Genomic DNA, 20712 nt, shown 5'->3' on the forward strand with positions numbered 1-20712 from the left:
GCAAAAAAGAGCCATCTACACGGCTAAGAATGACAAACAGCATGATTTTTTTTTGTGTGCAAAAGACTTAAATGTCCTGGACCTAGTCACAGAACTCATAGCTATTACAAATATACAGTTTAATCCTCTTAAGTCCAGTGCCAGTGTAGATGCTCTCTTGCGCAAGAAAGCTCCAATGGCCATTTTAGCTATCGGGCTTTCTTGTGCAAGAAATGTACATTGCTGTCTACACTGGTCTCTGCACAAGAATACTTGCACAAGAGGGCTTATCCCTCAGTGGGAGCATCAGAGTATTTGCACAAGAAGCACTGATTTTGTACATTACAACGTCAGTGTTCTTGCGCAAATATTCACTGCCAGTGTAGACTGGCGGCAAGATTTTGCGCAAAAGCAGCCACTTTTGCGCAAAATCTTGCCAATGTAGACACAGCCAAAGTATATAGAAGATGAGACCATCTGACAACCTTCAAGATCTCCACATCTGAAAGAGCACAGTCTTGAATTGTTGAATATGACAATAACATTTGCTCATGTGTTTCATTTCTGGAATCTCACAAACCTTTTGTTCAATAGGTATATGACATGTTAATAATTGAAATTTATTCCTACAGGAAACAGACAGCTCAGACTGGTGAATGGTTCAGATCATTGCGCTGGGAGAGTGGAGATTTATTACAATGGCACCTGGGGAACTGTCTGTGATGATTCCTGGGACCTGTCAGACTCCAATGTTGTTTGTAAAGAACTGGGATGTGGATGGGCCCTCAGTGCATCTGTCTCTGCTCATTATGGGGAAGGATCCGGGCAGATCTGGCTAGATAATGTAAACTGCTCTGGGAATGAATCTGATCTCTGGAAATGTCCATCTGGAGGATGGGGTCTACATAACTGCAGACACAATGAAGATGCGGGAGTTGTGTGTTCAGGTCTGTTCAGAATGCTCTATTAAGCACATTTAACTGGGAATATATTGTGTGAATATTAACTAAGGATGTAACTACATTGAAACCTGCAGTATAATTGCAGCACGAGCAATACCCATATTAGGTAAAAATAGCACTGTAAATGTGGTATAGTAGACTTCATCTTGGTTTTACAAAAACTCTCAATGGTCCTTGACATTGATAGCCTGTGCTGCCATGTCTACACTACTTTTAGTTGTGCTCTTGTGGATATGGCCTACCAATGCTGTAGTCACAGCTTGGATTGCCATGTAGACATACCCTAAAACTTGAGTTCAGCAAATTATCCCTATTCAGCAAAACGGAGTATGTGCTTGGGTTCCATTTAAATCAAAATTGCATCCTGATTCTTTTAAATTCTGCCAACAAATAACATAGGGAGTTTATAAACATATTATCTACTATATATTTGAGAGAGTGTCTGTCTGTCCATCCATCCATAAGAACATAAGAAAAGCTATACTGAGTCAGACCAAAGGTCCACCTAGCCCAGTATCCTGTCTTCTGAAAGTGGCCCAGAGGGAGTGAATTGAAACAGGTATTTATCAAGAATAGTGATAGAAATGTAGCCGTGTTAGTCTAGTGTAGCTGAAACAAAATACAGGACTATGTAGCACTTAAAAGACTAACAAGATGGTTTATTAGATGATGAGCTTTCGTGGGCCAGACCCACTTCCTCAGATCAAATAGTGGAAGAAAATAGTCACAACCATATATACCAAAGGATACAATTTAAAAAAATGAACACGTGAAAAGGACAAATCACATTTCAGAATAGAAGGGGAATGCTGGGGGCAGGGGAAAGGAAGGTGAATGCCTGTGAGTTAATGATATTAGAGGTGGGGAAGGGCAGATGTCTGTGAGTTAATGGTATTAGAGGTGATAATTGGGGAAGCTATCTTTGTAATGGGTTTACCCACTACCTTACCCATTACAAAGATAGCTTCCCCAATTATCACCTCTAATACTCCCAAGATCTCTGTCTTCAGAGATCATAGCTAAATTAGTCCCCATTTTGTATGTGCAGTTGGGGTTATTTTTTCTAATGTTCATTACTTTGCATTTATCAACATTAAATTTCATTTGCCGTTTTGTTGCCCAATCACCTAGTTTTGTGAGATCCTTGTGAAGCTCTTCACAGTCTGCTTTGATCTTAACTAGCTTGAGTAGTTTAGTGTCATTTTCAAATTTTGCTACCTCACTGTTTACCCATTCTCCAGATCATTTATAAATAGCTTAAGTAGGATTGGTCCCAAGACGGACCCTTGAGGAACACCACTGGTCACCTCTCTCCTTTCTCAAAACTGATTCATTCCTACCCTTTATTTCCTGTCTTTTAACCAGTTATCAATCCATGAGTGGATCTTCCTTCTTATCTAATGGCAACTAACTTTACTTAAGAGCCTTTTGTGAGGGACTTTGACAAAGACTTTCTGGAAATTTAAGTACAGGCAGTCCCCGGGTTACGTACAAGATAGGGACTGTGGGTTTGTTCTTAAGTTGAATCTGTATGTAAGTCGGAACTGGCGTCAGCCGCTGCTGAAACTGATCAGTTTCAACAGCGGCTGAATCTGGACGCCAGTTCTGACTTACATAGGATTCAACTTAAGAAACCCAGGCGTCCCCAAGTCAGCTGCTGCTGAAACTGATCAGCGGCTGATTCCAGGAAGCCTGGGGCAGAGCAACTCTGCCTCGGGCTTCCTGTAGTCAGCCCCTGGTCAGTTTCAGCAGCGGCTGACTTGGGGACGCCTGGGGCAGAGCAGCTGGGGTGCTGCCCAGTTGGTACAGTAGCGCCGAGGAGCGGCGCTGCGGGACCAACCCGGCAGCGCCCCAGGCGCTCTACCCCAGGGGTAGGCAAGAAAAGCCTGGTCTGCTGGGGGGAAGGGAGGGCACTAGCTGCACCCCCCCCCCAACAGACCAGGGAGACGTGGGTGGCGGGACCGCCCGCATCCTCCACAGCTTTGCTCCGTCTCCCTGGTCTGCAGGGAGACATGGAGCAAAGCCTTGGAGCGCACCCACAGCGGGACAGCGTGGGTGCGTCCGGGCTGTTCCGCTGCGGGCATGCTCCGCGGCTTTGCTCCCGGTCTTTGCTCTGCGTCTCTCTGGTCTGCTGGGCTGGGGCTCCCTCCCCCAGCAGACCAGGGAGACGTGGAGCAGCTTTTCTCGGCTCAGAGGACGGGGGCGGCGGGACTGCAGCGCATCAGAGCGTCCCGCCGCTCCAGTCCTCCGGGGCGAGAAAAGCCCCGTTCGTAACTGCGGATCCGACATAAGTCGGATCCACGTAACTCGGGGACTGCCTGTACACTATAGCCACTAGATCCCCCTTGTCCACATTCTTGTTGACCCCTGCAAAGAACTCTAAGGCTACATCTACACTGGCGGCTTCTTGCACAAGAACTCTTTTTGCGGAAGAGTTCTTGTGCAAAAGGTCTTCCACAAGAGTGCGTCCACACTGCCATGTGCTTTTGCGCAAGAGATGTGCTTTTGCACAAGAGCGTCCATGGCAGTGTATGCCATGGCCATTTTAACCATAGGGGCTTCTTGCGCAAGAAATTCATGTTGCCTGTCTACACTGCCCTCTTCTGAAAGGGCTCTTGCGCAGGAGGGCTTATTCCTCATGGGGAGAGGAATAACTCTTCTGGAAGAAGCCCTGTTTTACAACACTGTACTGTAAATTTACTTGCGCGAGAACGCTCATGCAGTGTAGACAGCAAGCAAGTTTTTGCGCAAGAACAATTGTTCTTGCACAAGAAGCTGCCAGTGTAGACGTAGCCAAATAGTTTAGTAAGACACTTTTTCCCTTTATAAAATCCATGTTGAGTTTCTCCCAACAAATTATATTAGTCTATGTGTCTGACTATTCTATTCTTAACTATGGCTGCAACTAATTTGCCTGATACTGATGTTAGACTTCATGGTCTGTAATTGCCAGGGTCACCTCTAGAATCCTCAGCTATCACATTAGCTATCTTCCAGTCATTAGGTACAGAAGCTGATTTAGCTCCTTTTGGGCTTTCTTTATTCTATTTTTACACTTAATTTGACAAAGTTTATGCTCCTTTCTATTTTCCTCACTAGGATTTAATTTCCACTATTTAAACAACACCTTTTTATCTCTCACTGCTTGCCAGTTAGGAAATCACTCACCATGTACTTGTGAGGGGTACTGATCCAGGATTCTGGACGAGCCTCCAAAAATGCAACCCTTTTGCCAGATAGCACCACCAGCAGCCAGGGCCAGGTTCAATACTTAGGGGTTTCTCTCCATCCATCCAACATAGAACTGGTTTGAGCCCCTACCCAGTGACCTGGGAAATTCACACAATCCCTCTGGGTGCCACTGGGAGGCAGTGCTTCCTGACTCACAAGCACAGAGTCTGAGTGTAGAAGAGAAACTTTTAACAAAAGGGAAAAGAAATAATGTAAAACAAGAAGTAAAACACATTTTGGAAAACACCACAAACAGAGTTCATAGGAAAACACCACAAACACATTTCAAACAAATCCATGAGTAAATGTCCCAGCTCAAGTAGGTTGGGCAATGTCTCAAGTTTTCAAGTTCTGCAATGTAATTGTCCCATTCACATGCCCAACCTTTCTCTGCACCCCACTCAGTCCCGGCCCTTGGTCAGAGCAGAACAGAGTTCAGAGGTGATCTGCAGAGTTCACCTCCCATCCTGAGGGGGTGGGTAGGAGTCATCTCACCCACTCCACTGGTCACTTGCCATCCACCTGCTCACTGCTGTCTGGCACTGCCCTGCTGGCTATTCATTGCCCCTCAGTGTCACCGCTGTGCTGGCCATTCCTTGCACCTCTCCATCTGTCGCCCCTCGCTGACGCTGCTCTGCTGGCTGCTCCTCACACCTCTTCATTGGGCATCCCTCGCTGTTGCCGCTGTGCTGGCTGCTCCTCATGCCTCTCCTTCGGTCACCTCTCACTGCCGCCACTCTGCTGGCTGCACCGCACGCCTCTCCGTTACCACCCTGATGACTGCTCATTGCATCTTATGCTGGTGTCTCTTGGCCCAAAGCACAATCCCAAAGCACAATCCAGCCACAAGAGATTCCAGCATTCACTGGAATAAGTTTCTATACTAAAGGGACTCCATATGGAGCCTTTCTTTAACTCTATCTTTGAAACAGTGGGGAGAAACAGATTGAGCCAGTCTTTCAGCTCATGCATGGAGGAAATTCAGCCAGCTGACTCACCTCCCTCCCCAGCTCAATCTATAGGTCTCTGAGGCTATGTCTACACTGCAGGCTTTTTGCTCGAGAAGCTTTTTTGTGGAAGAGATCTTCCTCAAAAACTTATTGCGCAAAAGCGCATCCACACTTCCAAAGCACATCACAAAAGTGATGTGCTTTTGTGCAAGAGAGCTTCCATACTGCATGAATGCTCTTGTGCAAGAAAGCTCTGATTGCCATTAACAGAATGGCCATCAGGATATCCGTGCTTTTTGTGACAGGCTCTTTTTGCACAAGAAACTCCTGTTGAGCAGCCACCCACACCTGTTTGCACAAGAACTTTTGTAGAAAGAGGAATACCTACACTACAAAAAGCCCTCTGTTCTGCTGTTTTACTGTAAATTTTCTTGCACAAAAACATGTATGAGGTGTGGACGTGCTGCGAGTTTTTGCACAAAAACAGCTGTTTTTGCGCATAAACCCTGTATTGTAGACATAGACTGAAAGACCAGCCTCTGTCCATTTTAGGGTACGTCTAGACTACAGGGTTTTGTCGACAGAAGTTTTGTCGACAGATACTACACTACATTCAGTTCTGTCGACAAAGCAAGTTGCTTTGTTGACATGGCAGTGTAGACGCAAGGACAGTTTAGATGCAATAACGTTTTCTGTCGACAGAACTCTGTCGACAGAAAGCGTTATGCCTCGTGAAATGAGGTTTACCAGCGTCGACAAAACTGCTGAGTTCTGTCGACGTTATGTCGACAGAACTCAGCGGTAGTGTGGATGCAGGTATAGTTTTGTCGACAAAAGTCCACTTTTGTCAACAAAACCCTGTAGTCTAGACACACCCTAAGTGTATTTATACTGACAGGTTCTCTCCTTTTAACTGAATTAAACCTAGTCTGACTTTTCTGCATTCCCACAATAACTACAAGCATTGGTGGTCATATCTTACAATTCCTGCATTTAGTTTTAATACAGTTTGTGACCCCCACAACAGCCAAATTGGTTACAATGGGCAAAGCACCTCCTAACAGGTGAACATCTAGCAGGCCTGAGCAACCTGATTGAAGTAACCACACCAGGATTCCTCTTCCATTCTAGCTAGCTGTAATGTAAGCACTGATTCAGACCCTGCTTACATGCATTCAGTTATTTACAGGCTTCTCATCTCAAATATTTGTTTTTTGAGAATGTTATACAGAATGGTCACTTGGATGAATGGAAATAAAATATAAAAAGTCTCTTGCTATTTGTCCAATAAAAAAAGTGTATAGATGAATAAATACTTCCAGCTCAGCTTTAAAATCATTATTCTGCTACACAGAGCATATAACGAGACAAATTAGCAAAACATCATGGAGGAATCTTGCAGGCTACTGAGAATGAGAAAAGGATGATATTTTATGGGAGCAAATGTAAACCCTTAAACATCATGAATTTTATCACAAGTCATGGACATGACAAAATATAACACTTTCTTCCATCAAAACTGAGGAATAGGTCCTGTAGGAACTGAGAATTAAAAAGCACATAGCAAATGAAAACCATCTGGCAACCTGCAATACCTTCACGCCTGGAACAGTCAGAAATTGCCAAGGATGTCGTGTCAATAGCATTGGCTCAAGGGTTGTATTTCTAAAATCTTACAAAAAGCCTTCTGTTGTAGGATAGGAAAAAGCCATATTAACTGATAGGATTTATACCTACAGAAAACAAACAGCTAAGACTGGTGAATGGGACAGATCGCTGCTCTGGGAGAGTGGAGATTTATTATAATGGCACCTGGGGGACAGTCTGTGATGATTCCTGGGATCTTTCAGCTGCCAATGTCGTCTGCAAACAACTGGGATGTGGACAAACCATCAATGCATCAGTCTCTGCTCGTTACGGGCCAGGATCTGGTCAGATTTGGCTGGGTGATGTGAATTGCTCTGGGAATGAATCCAGTCTCTGGGTGTGTCCTTTCAGGGAATGGGGTCAGTACAACTGTAAGGATCATGAGGATGCTGGAGTTATCTGCTCAGGTCAGTTTTTTGAATGTTTTCTTTAATCTGATTAAATTAAATGTAATAAAATGAGAAGGCAGCTGATACAGAAATCTTTCTCCTTGCTGGTCACAAAAAATTTTGGACATTGTTGCCTTTCAGATCTTGAGAGCTGAGTTCATAACCATAAGGGTCAGAAGTGAGAAACAACCTACTGTGTCTCTTTTCTTAGTCACTGTTGTTTGTATTACAGCTTTCATCACCTAATGCTGAAAAAGACAAAACACTGATCAAAAGAGGCCAAAGACTTGAATAGCATAGGTTGCGGCCGGTTAGAAGTACTGTGTCCTGGCCAGGTTCCAGGAGCGCCCAGAACAGAAATACCATGTGACTCTCAGTATCTTGATTTATGGCAACTGTCAGAACTGACAGTTTTGGGGATATGAAGGTTAATCAGCATCTCACCATATTTGTCCTGTGCTTCATTGCACAGAGCTAAAGTTAATCAAACCAGTATAGTGGGTATCTTTAGTAGTGATGTTAGATACCGTGTAGTTGAATAATCGGGTAACTATCAAATTTCAGTGGTTACATGACTATTTGATACTCTCTGGGAGTGGGGCCAGCAGCCACTGTGCTCCTGGCCCTACTCCTGGGTAGTGCCCTGCTACTCGGTGCTGCTGCCTCTGTATCAGAAGCATCAGCACGAGATAGCAAGCAGAAACCAGTCCGTGAGGGGTGCCAGTTTAAAAACCAGCTCTCCGTGCATACCAGCCCCTGCCAGCCACCCAGGCAGCGGCAACAGCTCCTGTCCGCGGGGGGAGGGTGAGCTCCCCAGGAACAGAGGCTGCGCTGTTATCTCACAGATCAGCCTCACCTGCCTCCTCCCACGCTGCTGCCTTTGCCTTTGGGGACAGGGATGCAAAAATCTGTGCCTGTGAGGAGCCGGCTTTTAAGCCTGCTCTCCCACCCCCATGCTGCTGCCTCTGATAGAAGCAGCAGCACCTGGGGGGAGGGGTCAGAGAGTGGAGCTAGAGCTTGTGGGGAGCCAGCTTTTGAGATGGCTCCCCCTAAGCACCAGCTCCTGCCTGCTCCCCTGCCTTTATGGGAGGCAGCAAAAGGGGAGAGCGGACTGCTCTGTGGGATCCAGTACTTGTGGGGAGCTGGCTCCTCACAGGCACTGACTCCCCACTTCTCCCACCCAGCCTTTGACACAGAGGCAGCAAGGGGGTAGGGGAATGTGTGTGTGTAATTGACACAATTAACTGATAAGCCCAGGATTATCGGTAAATCATGTACTCAACTACACATTGACATCCCTAGTTCCCCAGGAAAGCCTTGATCCATTTGGAAATTCACATATGCTGCCAGTATTAGATTGGGAACTGTAGGGGGAAAGTTATGCCATTGGAGTTCTCATCCGCAAATTTTAGCATCCACGATATCTAAGATCATAGAATCATAGAACCATAGAGCTGGAAGAGACCTCAGAAGGTCATCAAGTCCAGCCCCTGCCCAAGGCAGGACCAATCCCAATTAAATCAACCCAGCCAGGGCTTTGTCAAGCTGAGACTTAAACACCTCTAGGGATGGAGACTCCACTACTTCCCTAAGTAACCCTTTCCAGTGCTTCACCACCCTCCTAGTGAAATAGTTTTTCCTAATATCCAACCTGGACCATTGCTCCTTGTTCTGCCATCTGTCACTACGGAGAACAGCCTCTCTCCATCCTCTTTGGAACCTTCCTTCAAGAAGTTGAAGGCTGCTATCAGATCCCCCTCACTCTTCTCTTCTGCAGACTAAACAGACCCAACTCCCTCAGCCTCTCCTCGTAGGTCATATGTTCCAGCCTCCTAATCATTTTGGTTGCCCTCCACTGGACCCTCTCCAATGCATCCACATCCTTCCTGTAATTGGGGGCCCAGAACTGGACACAATACTCCAGGGCTACGTCTAGACTACATCCGTTTTTCGTAAAAGGGATGTCAATTAGATGCATCGCAATTGCTAATGAAGCGGGGATTTAAATCTCCCCCGCTTTTAGCATGAACATGGCTGCCACCTTTTTTCGGCACGGAGCTTTGCCGGAAAAAAGCGCCAGTCTAGACATGGATCTTGTGGGAAATAAAGCCTTTTCCGAAAGATCCCTTATCCCTCTTTGAAATAAGGGATAAGGGATCTTTCGGAAACAGCTTTATTTTCTGAAAGATCTGCGTCTAGACTGGCGCTTTTTTCCGGCAAAGTTCCGTGCCGAAAAAAAGCGGCAGCCATGTTTATGCTAAAAGCGGGGGAGATTTAAATCCCTGCTTCATTAGCAATTGCGATACGTCTAATTTACATCCCTTTTACGAAAAACGGATGTAGTCTAGTCGTAGCCCAGATGTGGCCTCATCAGAGCCGAGTAAAGAGGAATAATCACTTCTCTGGATCAACTGGCAATGCTCCTCTTAATGCAACCTAGTATGCCATTAGCCCTCTTGGCTACAAGGGCACACTGTTGACTCATATCTAGCTTCTCATCCACTCTAACCCCCAGCTCCTTTTCTGCTGAACTGCTACTTAGCCAGTTGTTCCCCAGCCAGTAACAATGCTTGGGATTCTTCCGTCCCAAGTGCAGGACTCTACACTTGTCCTTGTTGAATCTCATCAGATTTTAATTAAACTAATACTTTCACCATCTACACCAAGATTTTATGAAAACTAAGGTTCCTTTGCTATTATATTTGCTCAATAAATTACAGACAGAAAAATAAGGAGGGACATATGAGAGTGGCAGTGGCTGACACGGAATATTGAATTTAACATAGAGTATTGAAATTATCAAGAAATATCAAGTCAAAATTTTAAATCCAATCAGTCTTATTACAGAGAGATACTCACTTTAATTCTATAATATTCTGAGTAGGCAATTTTGGTATCAGTACTGAGCTATAGATCCCTGGTTCAAAATCTTCTCTATTTGCTAGTTAGCATTTTATTCAATATCATTTACACTATTTATTTATTTCTTCAAATTTTTAAAGTATAACTATAGGCCCTCTGTCTTGGAATCCATAGCTCTAACAGGCTTTATTCAAATGTTTATCCAAGAGCACATTCAAATCTGGAAATTTAAAAATGTAAGTAAATAAATAAGAAATGCCACTTCAGTTCAAGAGCGTAATTCATTTCCCCACTACCATCACATCAAGGACTGCTTTTGGGGGTTGTTGGCTGGGGCTTTGTTGGGCAGGCAGCTTGTCTCTTTCTTTTGTCGAAATAAAATTCATGCGAGTGAATTTCAAGTAGAGCTCTCCAGAAAATGGAATTTCCATTCCTTCAGAAATTCAGATATTTCTGTGTGTTTTCATTTGGAAACAGGATAAAAACATTAAATCTCAACAATCTTCATGGAAAGAAAAGCTCAAGAAGGTTTTATTCAGTAATGTTGACATGAACTTTTTTGTCATTTTGGATTGAAATTGAATATTTTTGTTTCTCTGTATTGAAATATTTGAAATTTCAGAATGGTAATTTGAAATGAAATGTCTCATGTCTAACTTTCCTATTGAAAAATTGGGGAAAAAAATTCTCCTTGGGGAGAAAAAGCAACAATGATAATCATATACTTTATTGGGATTTTTTTCTATCCAAAAATGTCAACCAACTTTAAGAATTTAAGTAAGTAAATAATAAAATGAGGCTTCATTTCAATGATACAATTTCCTGTCTTCGGCCTCAATTCTGCAAAGTAAGAACATGTTTAATTGCTTTTTCACTTTAGGTCCATACTTCTTTAACTATTTCCAGTCTCCAGTTCTGGATACAAATGTGACCTTGTGGCAGAGGCAGCTCCTTTTATCACTATAACAAATTCAATATTGTAGACATTTGTTTAGTAACTATAATTTTATAACATACAATATATCATTTGTAATGTGCTGCAGTAAATGCTATTCAATATATTCACATCACTCCAAAACTCAGGTCTTGTTTGCTCAGAGTGTTGAATGGTGAAAGTTGGAGTGATGGGAGAGTCAAGGTTTATCTCCGTGATATTCAATACTATGCCCTGAGTAAACTGTGGAACACTAATTATTCCAGTGTGGTGTGCAGGCAGCTACATTGAGGTGATACAGAGAAAGTACAAAACAAAGCCTGCATGTTTGTCACAGCAAAAATGTAGAAGTCATCACTTCAATATGTGAACAAAAAGTCACACAACACAAACAGGCTACGTCTACACTGGCATGATTTTCCAAAAATGCTTTTAACAGAAAAGTTTTCCGTTAAAAGCATTTTCGGAAAAATCGCTTCTAGATTGGCAGGATGCTTTTCCGCACAAGCACTTTTTGCGGAAAAGCATCCGTGGCCAATCTAGATGTGGTTTTCCGCAAAAAAGCCCCGATAGTCATTTTCGCGATCGGGGCTTTTTTGCGGAAAACAGTACTCTGCTGTCTACACTGGCCCTTTTGCGCAAAAGTCTTTTGGAAAAAGACTTTTGCCCGAACGGGAGCAGCATAGTATTTCCAGAAAAGCACTGATGATTTTACAGGAGATCGTCAGTGCTTTTCCGTAAATTCAAGCAGCCAGTGTAGAAAGCTGGCAAGTTTTTCCGCAAAATCACCTGATTTTGCGGAAAAACTTGCCAGTCTAGACACAGCCACATTGTTTGAAGCTATGTTATAATTCTCTGATTAAAATAATTTATTAAATCCATTATACACTACACCAGACCTAATAGTTTTGATCCAAAAGACTTATGAAGTAAATGGAAAAAGTCACCCTGACCATATATAGATTTTCAAATAGGCTTAGGGAAAGCCAGATTTCCAAATTCATGGAAGACTCCAGCTCAGTAGCTGACATCCTGGAATGACAAAGAGCAGCCCTTTGAGCAGGGAAGCAACCTTAAATACCTTTAATTTTGGCCCAGGCATTATGGCCATTATCACCAATCTTCTGAAGCATTAATGAGGAACAAACCATATGAGAGAGAGAACTGTAAGCATGAAGGAGATGAGAGTCAGTCTGACAACCTCCAACATCCCTACATTTGTCATAGCACAATAAGAAACTGCTGAAGATGTTGGTGTAGTTTGCTCAGCTATTTTACTTCTGAAATCTCATATTCATCATATTGTTTCTATGACCTATTAACAGCTGAGATTTAACCCTACAGGAAGCAAACAGATCAAACTTGTGAGTGGGGCAAGTCCCTGTGCCGGCAGAGTGGAAATTTATTACCAAGAGACCTGGGGGACAGTCTGTGATGATTCCTGGGACCTGACAGACTCTGATATCGTTTGCAAAGAATTGGAATGTGGACATGCCATCAATGCAACTGTCTCTGCTCATTATGGGCAGGGATCAGGTCAGATCTGGCTGGCTGATGTGAACTGCTCTGGAAGTGAAACCAATCTTTGGATGTGTCCTTCCAGAGATTGGGGTCAGAACAACTGTGGGCATCATGAAGATGCAGGAGTGCTCTGCTCAGGTTAGTTCTGTTTTGTTCTATTTAACCTGTGGGACAGAGACTTTTGGATACTCCAGTCAGTTTCATTGTTAAGGTTGAATTCTGTTTTGCACTTAAAGCCAGTGTTCAACCTCTTTGTTATGTAAGATAACTATATTACATCATCCCCTGAGTTACTGCAGAATATGATCTGGAGAAGTGAGTCTGCTCCACAAAAGCTCATCACCTAATAAACTATCTTGTCAGTCTTTAAAGTGCTACATGACTGCTTTAAAGTGCTACATGACTGCTTTTTTTGTTTTACCAAGATCAGACTAACATGACTACCTTTCTGTTGCATTTACTCTGTTGCATTTGTCCCAAATTATTTTAATAACAGAATAAAACAGACTCTCCAAACTCTCTGTACAGTTAAAATGTATTAAAATTTTGTGCATACACTGTTTGAAGAAATTAGATACAATTTTTGTATCTAATTGTTATGACTATATCTCCTACAAATAGGCTCAGCTTATTCTTCATTGGGATCATGGCAGCACCAGTAATAATTCAATCACGACTCCACTTTATACAGCTAAACTGCATACAACAATTCTGTTGGTTATAGCTGATAAATGTTCTTGAAAGGCTCCCCATGGAATTGCCCCATTGGATCCACTGCACATTATTAGCAACACTGACAAGAGAAATGAGACAGGAACATAGATCTCCAAGGCTACGTCTAGACTGGCATGATTTTCCGGAAATGCTTTTAACGGAAAAGTTTTCCATTAAAAGCATTTTCAGAAAAGCGCGTCTAGATTGGCAGGACGCTTTTCCGCAAAAGCAGTTTTTGCGGAAAAGCGTCCATGGCCAATCTAGACACGCTTTTCCGCAAAAAAGCCCCGATCGCCATTTTCGCGATCGGGGCTTTTTTGCAGAAAACAGTACTGTGCTGTCTACACTGGCCCTTTTGCGCAAAAGTTTTTCGGAAAAAGACTTTTGCCCAAACGGGAACAGCATAGTATTTCCGCAAAAGCACTGACAATCTTACATGAGATTGTCAGTGCTTTTGTGGAAATTCAAACGGCCAGTGTAGACAGCTGGCAAGTTTTTCCGGAAAAGCAACTGTCTCCCACAATATTCTTGCCAGCAAGTTAAGGGGATATGGATTGGATAAATGGACTGCAAGATGGATAGAAAGCTGTCTAGGCTGTTGGGCCCAATGGGTAGCAATCAACGGGTTGATGTCAGGATGGCGGATGGTGTCTAGCGGAGTCCCGCAAGGATCGGTTCTAGAACTGATTTTGTTCAACATCTTTATTAATGACCTGGATGAGGGGATGGATTTGCACCCTCAGCAAGTTCACAGATGACACTAAGCTAGGGGGAGAGGTAGATATACTGGAGGGCAGGGATAGGGTCCAGAGTGACCTGGACAGATTAAAGGATTGGGCCAAAAGAAATCTGATGAGGTTCAACAAGGACAAGTGCAGAGTCCTGCACTCGGGACAGAAGAATCCCAAGCATTGTTACAGGCTGGGGACCGACGGGCTAAGTAGCAGTGCTGCAAAAAAAAAAAAAAACCTGGGGATTACAGCAAGTTCACTGTATGAGAAGCAGGATATGAGTCAACAGTGTGCCCTTGTAGCCAAGAAGGCTAATGTCATATTAGGGTGCATTAGGAGGAGCATTGTCAGCAGATCCAGAGAAGTGATTATCCCCCTTTATTCAGCTCTGGTGAGGCCACACCTGGAGTACTGTGTCCAGTTCTGCCTCCCCCCTTCCCCCCCCCCGCCCCCCCCACACACTATAGAAAGGATGTGGATGCATTGGAAGGGTTCAGCAGAGAGCGACCAAAATGTTTAGGAGGCTGGAGCGCATGACCTATGAGGAGAGACTGAGGGATTTGGGTTTGTTTAGTTTGCAGAAGAGAAGAGTGAAGGGGGATTTGATAGCAGCCTTCAACTTCCTGAAGGTAAGTCCAAAGAGGATGATGAGAGGCTGTTCTTAGTAGTGACGGATGGCGGAACAAGGAGGGGGGAGGTCTAGGTTGGATATTAGGAAAAACTTTCCCTAGGCGGGTGGTGAAGCACTGGAATGGGTTACCTAGGGAAGTGGTGGACTCTCCATCCTTATAGGTTTTTAAGTCTCATCTTGACAAAGCCGTGGCTGGGTTGATCTAGTTGGATTGGTCCTGCTTTGGGTAGGGGGCTGAACTTGATGACCTTCTGAGGTCTCTTCCAGCTCTTTGATTTTAAAATAATTTCCATAATTAATTGACGGTCTAAAATGTAATTACTACCTCCACTGCACTGACAAGTGGAGAACCAAAGTTCAAAAAGTCTTGCTTGGTATCAGGATGCCCAGAATCACAGCATTAATTTTTGTGGGGGAAATATCATGGATTTTGTCTCAGAATTAATGACCATAACAAACATATAGCCTCTTTTTCAACTCTTTCAAGGTCTGAAAGATTTACAGACCCTAGGGGCATGTCTACACTAGGAAATTATTTTGAAATAACTAAAATCAACATAACTCCTGAAATGAAATTGAAATAGTGTCTCCCCACTATAGTGAAGCCTCAAAATTAGTCTGAGGCAGGCTCCATTAATGTGGATACACTACTTTGATTTAGAGCCCCAGGAAGCACTGGGAAGTAATTAGTTCAAGTTACTCTGGGGAATAGTTATTTTGAAATAGCAGCACCAGAGTGCCCACACTAATGATATTTAGAAATAACTGTTTTGAAATTAGCGTTATTCCCTGAAAAAAACAGAAGTACAGAGTTTGAAATAAGAGGCTCTTTATTTCAAAATAATGGGGTTGGTAGTGTGGGACACTGCTTATGAATTCAGCATAAATGAGGTTATTTTGAAATACCTCCCTAGTGTAGACCTAGGCTAAAAGAATGGAGACAAGTCACTGAGGCCGTGTCTAGACTACATGCCTCTGTCGTCAGAGGCATGTAGATTAGACACATAAGCAAAGGCAAATGAAGCCGCGATTTAAATGATCGCGGCTTCATTTAAATTTACATGGCTGCCGCACTGAGCCAACGAACAGCTGATCATCTGTTTGTCCGCTCAGCATGCTAGTCTGGATGCTCCCCTGCTGACATCAAAGCCCTTTCTCGGCAGCCCCGTTATTCCTCGTGGGATGAGGTTTACCGGGGCTGCCGACAAAGGGCTTTGATGTCGGCAGGGGAGCGTCCAGACTAGCGCGCTGAGCGGACAAACAGCTGATCAGCTGTTTGTTGGCTCAGCGTGGCAGCCATGTAAATTTAAATGAAGCCGCGATCATTTAAATCGCGGCTTCATTTGCCTTTGCCAAAACAATAAATCTACATGGCTCCGTCGATGGAGCCATGTAGTTTAGACGTACCCTCAGTAACAATCTCCACACCTTATATAGCCCAGTAAGGAATTGCTGACAATGTCATTGTCTTTTATTCTGGTGTTTTATTTCTGAAATTTTACAGACACTCTCCAATTCTATAATAATGACATATTAATAGCTGGCATTTATCCTTACAGAACACAAGCAGATCAGACTGGTGAATGGTGCAGATCATTGCTCTGGCAGAGTAGAAATTTATTACAATGGCAACTGGGGAACAGTCTGTGATGATTCCTGGGACCTGTCAGACTCCAATGTTGTTTGCAAACAATTGGGATGTGGACATGCCATCAACACAACTCTCTCTGCTCATTATGGGGAAGGATCTGGGCAGATCTGGCTGGATGATGTGAACTGCTCTGGGAACGAATCCAATCTCTGGGCATGTCCTTTCAGGGGCTGGGGCCAACACAACTGTGGACACACCAATGATGCAGGAGTTATCTGCTCAGGTAGGTTGTCCAAGTTCTCTGTTTTAATTCAAACAATCAAGTGTTGACAGAGATTAATTTAATTAATAACATTATATTTCATAAAATGTAAACCATAACATAAAACATTAAAAACTATAAATTATGTTTTAAATTTAAATGCAGCAATAAAACAAATATATCATTGATAAAGGATCATTTCTATGTGGGATTCATGAATTTTTTTCTGGCATTCATTCCTGTGGAATGATTATTAGCCTTGCAACTCCTGAGGGAGGAGTTCAAATTACTGTTTGGCTCAGAAGTGAGGAGTCCAGTGTGTCTCTTTTCCTTTAGTCCCCACTGTTTCATGCTACAGATTTCACCACAAATGGCAATTTCTATTTAAGAGGAGTGTTGAACTAAAGCTTTATGATGGCTTACAGACTGAAGTCAGTCCTGCAGGTCTAAACAAATATATATTAGTAGAAGCAAAGACACAGAGAGGAATAAGTTAATCACTTATTCACTATTTATCCTTTGCACATGCTGAGCCTGAGATTAGCAACAATGACAAAGAACTTGACTATGTATGGGGGTCAGGGTGGGAATATGAGAGTCATAAATGTTGTCAAAAAATCTTAGCCATGACAGCCTTACTTACTTGGAAGAACCGGTTCTGAGTATGTTGGAAACTGAAGAATGTATGAGCCCATGAAACACTATGCGTTATGTCCAAGTTAGAGACAATACGGTGAAGAATTGTTAAGGTTGTCTTCATCATTTTCTCACTTGTTGAATTTCTAGAACATCCTCATTTTTCATCAATTACAGAACATATTAATAACATTTTTACAGAGAGCAGGCAAGTCAGACTTGTGAATGGAGCAGACCATTGTGAGGGAAGAGTGGAGGTTAATTACAGAGGCACGTGGGGGACAGTCTGCGATGATTCCTGGGACTTATCAGATGGCAACGTTGTTTGCAAACAACTGGGATGTGGCCATTCTGTCAATGTGACTGCTGCTTATTATGGGGAAGGATCAGGGCAGATCTGGCTGGATGAATTAGACTGCTCTGGAAATGAATCCTATCTGTGGGCATGTCCTTCCAAAGGATGGGGCCAGCACAACTGTGGACACAAAGAAGATGCCGGAGTTCTCTGTTCAGGTCTGTTCTGCAAATCCTCTCTAACCTAATTATTAGGGAATTAATATAAAAGATTAATGTTAACAAACACAAAAGCAATGATACGAGAAGGCTGCTGATAATGGTAAAGGAGAATGTCCCTGCTGATTAGAATTCTTTCTGGCTTTTCTCCGGTGGAGTAACTTGTCTTTTAGATCCCGACAGTAGCATTCAAATCCAGGTTTGACTCAGAAGTGAAGAGTCTGGCGAGTCTTCTGCCAGAATCCCAATTGGTTGAAACCACAGATTTCATCTCTTAATTTTGCACAGCTGCCAATTTTTGCCCAGGAGAGGCAAAGGGCTAGAAAAGCAGTGGGTGCCATAGATCAGGGCTGAAGTGAACGGATAGAAATGTAAGGGAACCTAGGTCTGAAATAGTGCTGTGTGGTCCTGGTCTGAAATGAGAAATGCTGGTAGAAATGGGGTGTGGCCTGTGGAGGGAAATAGATCCCTACAGGGCTTTTCAAAGGTGCCTAACCAGGCATTAGGCAAGGGATGTTAATGGTTAATTGGTAAGAAGCGAGCCTTACCAGTGGCCCAGCAAGGCTGGGACAGACTCCTAACCAACTCCACAGTAGGCTGCCACTTTAAACTTCCCCATCAAGGTTGGGGTTGCGGGGGGAGGCGGGGATGTGTGTGTAAGGAGGCCCTTTCCCAGCTCATAAACCATGTGGGAAGCTGCACGAGCCAAGCCTCCCCCTTCCAACCTCCTATGCAAGCAATGCAGAGACGCTTCGGAGTGCAGAAGCAACGCAGGGAAGTGGCCTCTGCGCTGCTTTCATTCCTGGTTCCACTCAGCAGGCGCCTTGTGGCTCCTGGGCAGCCTTAGTTCCCCAGGGCAACTCAGGGAGAGCGGGCCTGCGGGAGCACCCAAAGGCAGGAATGGGGCAGTTGGCGGACTGAAGGGTAGGTGGGGCGGGATGACAGGAGTCAGGTTCTCTCATAGGGCGCTCTCCGCACCCCACTAGCAGGAGGGTCCACAGCAGGGAGGGACTCGCTGAGGGGCGGAGGGGGCTTGTCTCACCTTCTGCGGCCCCGCATGTTCTCCTGGCCACACAGGCTGCACGCCCCCCTAGCTGCCACTGATGCCCAGCGCAGGCTGCTCTGCCTGTTGGCGCCAGATCCATTGGCTCGCCCAGCAGTAGCAGTAGGAGGAACAGCGGCGCCTGGGTGAGCAGAAGCCGCCCTCTGCCTCCCACCGGCATGGCGCTCAGCTCTGTCTAGCCAGGCTGCAGTGCCTCCCTCCCCCCATTTAAGTGATTAACCGATTTAACATAGCGTTTAGCCAGCTAACTGACTAAATGGATTTTACATGCCTCATTTCCATTAATGTCCCTTTGAAAATCTCACTAGGCATCTAGCTGCATTTTTAGATACTTACTTGACTTTTTAAAATTTAGGCCCTGATGCCTTTGCATATTTTTTTTCTGCTGTAATCCCCGATACCATAGAGGTGGAATTGATCAGATTGATAAAATAAGTACTCTTAGTGCTCTTCCACCTTGTGAAGATCATGATCTATTTGAAAAAGCTGCATGTGCTGGGCAGTCTATCCTAATTCTGGGAGTTGTAGAAGGGATTAGTGTGTGTAACCATTTGCAAGTGTCAATTCAAATTGGAAAATCTACTTGTCCATTTAAAAGTCTCAGAGGGGTAGCCCTGATAGTCTATAACTGAAAAAAATTTGAAAACAACAAATAGTTCTGCAGCACCTTAAGCTACATCTACACTGCAGGCTTCTTGCACAAGAAGCCTTTTGCTCAAGTGTTTCTGTGCAAAATCATCTAGTGCAAGAGCACATCCATACCTCAAAGCGCATTGCAAAAGCCATGTGCTTTTGCGCAAGAGAGCGGCCACACTGCCTGGATGCTCTTGCGCAAGAAAGTTCAGATGGCCATTTACAGAATGGCCATGAGAGTACCTGTGCTTTTTCCCATAGCATCCACACTTGCCTTATTGTGCAATAGCTGTAGCACAAAAGGGAGTTATGCCTCGTAGAAAGAGGTTTACCTACACCAGCAAAAGCCCTCTGTTCTGCTGTTTCACTGCCGATTTACTTGTGCAAAAGCGCATTTGAGGTGTGGACACTCTGCAGGTTTTTGCAAAAACCTTGCAGTGTAGACTTAGCCTTAAGAGACTAACAAAAATGCACATGGTATCATGAGCTTTAATGGGCACAACCCACTTCTAAAGCTCATGATACCATCAACATTTTTTATTAGGTTCTAAGGTGCTGCAGAACTAATTGTTTGTTGTACAAACTTAATATTGTCACCTTATGCATATGCATTATGATGCCATTTTTTATATAATCCCATAATACTTTTTCTTCTGAAACCTTTCTCTTTCAATGCACAGGATGTGGCAACTGTTCAGTATCCTCATTGTTCAACTGTTATCCTCATTGTTCAGTTGTCTCCCGGCCATATTTTTTGCAAACCAACAAAACCCTCCACTGGATATCATATTATCAAATCTCTGAAGAGCTTTTCTGTGGCACTCATTGCTGTAGTATCTGAATGTCCGACACATTTTAATAAATTAATGTCAGGGACTCTAGCCCAGACGGCTCGGTTCGTTGTCTGACCGCAAAGAGACAGGTAACACCAGCAAAGGCCAATCACAAGCTCTTTATTGAAGAGTGCACACAACAATAGAGAGCGGCCCGTCTCCAAAGAGAACCAGCCCCGATTTTAGTAACAGGTAGGCTTATAAAGACCGTTCCGTCGCGTCATAAGCTCTTCACCCAAGCCACTTACCCCCTTTGCTAAAACTTTTAATATCTATGCATATCTTAGCCAACCATTCATTGTGGCCAGAAGCGCTTCATAATGCATCAGCAACTTTCTTATCAATCACAAAAGGCAGGTACCAGGAACAAGGAGACAAGGGATTTGAGCACAAACGGGCAAAAATAGGGAGGTAAGATCAGCGAAGGGAAACAGAAACAGGGAGTCACTGACCAGTTCCCAAAGCAAGCTGTTCTACTTACAGTAGGTACAAATATGTCATTTATCATTTATCTTACTTTTATAACCTAAGCCAGCATGGAGGGTGCGCTTCTGTTTGAACCACATTCCTGGTTCTGGTCAAGGATACTCAGAGGCCTATGTAATTAGCCTTTGTTAACTTTCCTTAGCA

General features: G+C 43.8%; 1 protein-coding gene across 3 annotated transcripts in view; it reads left to right on the top strand.

Moving 5' to 3' along the window:
• LOC102455180 (scavenger receptor cysteine-rich type 1 protein M160-like) overlaps positions 1–20712 on the top strand; it is an 89501-nt gene that overhangs the window by 20004 nt on the left and 48785 nt on the right. For all 3 annotated transcript variants that reach the window (XM_075903235.1, XM_075903243.1, XM_075903252.1), the window contains 5 exons: positions 612–926; positions 6862–7176; positions 12299–12613; positions 16111–16425; positions 17242–17553. In XM_075903235.1, the coding sequence (XP_075759350.1) occupies positions 612–926; positions 6862–7176; positions 12299–12613; positions 16111–16425; positions 17242–17553 (1572 nt within the window). The remainder of the gene's footprint in view (positions 1–611; positions 927–6861; positions 7177–12298; positions 12614–16110; positions 16426–17241; positions 17554–20712) is intronic.

Source organism: Pelodiscus sinensis, chromosome 1, assembly GCF_049634645.1.
Source record: "Pelodiscus sinensis isolate JC-2024 chromosome 1, ASM4963464v1, whole genome shotgun sequence".
In the NCBI taxonomy this organism is placed as follows: Eukaryota; Metazoa; Chordata; order Testudines; family Trionychidae; genus Pelodiscus; species Pelodiscus sinensis.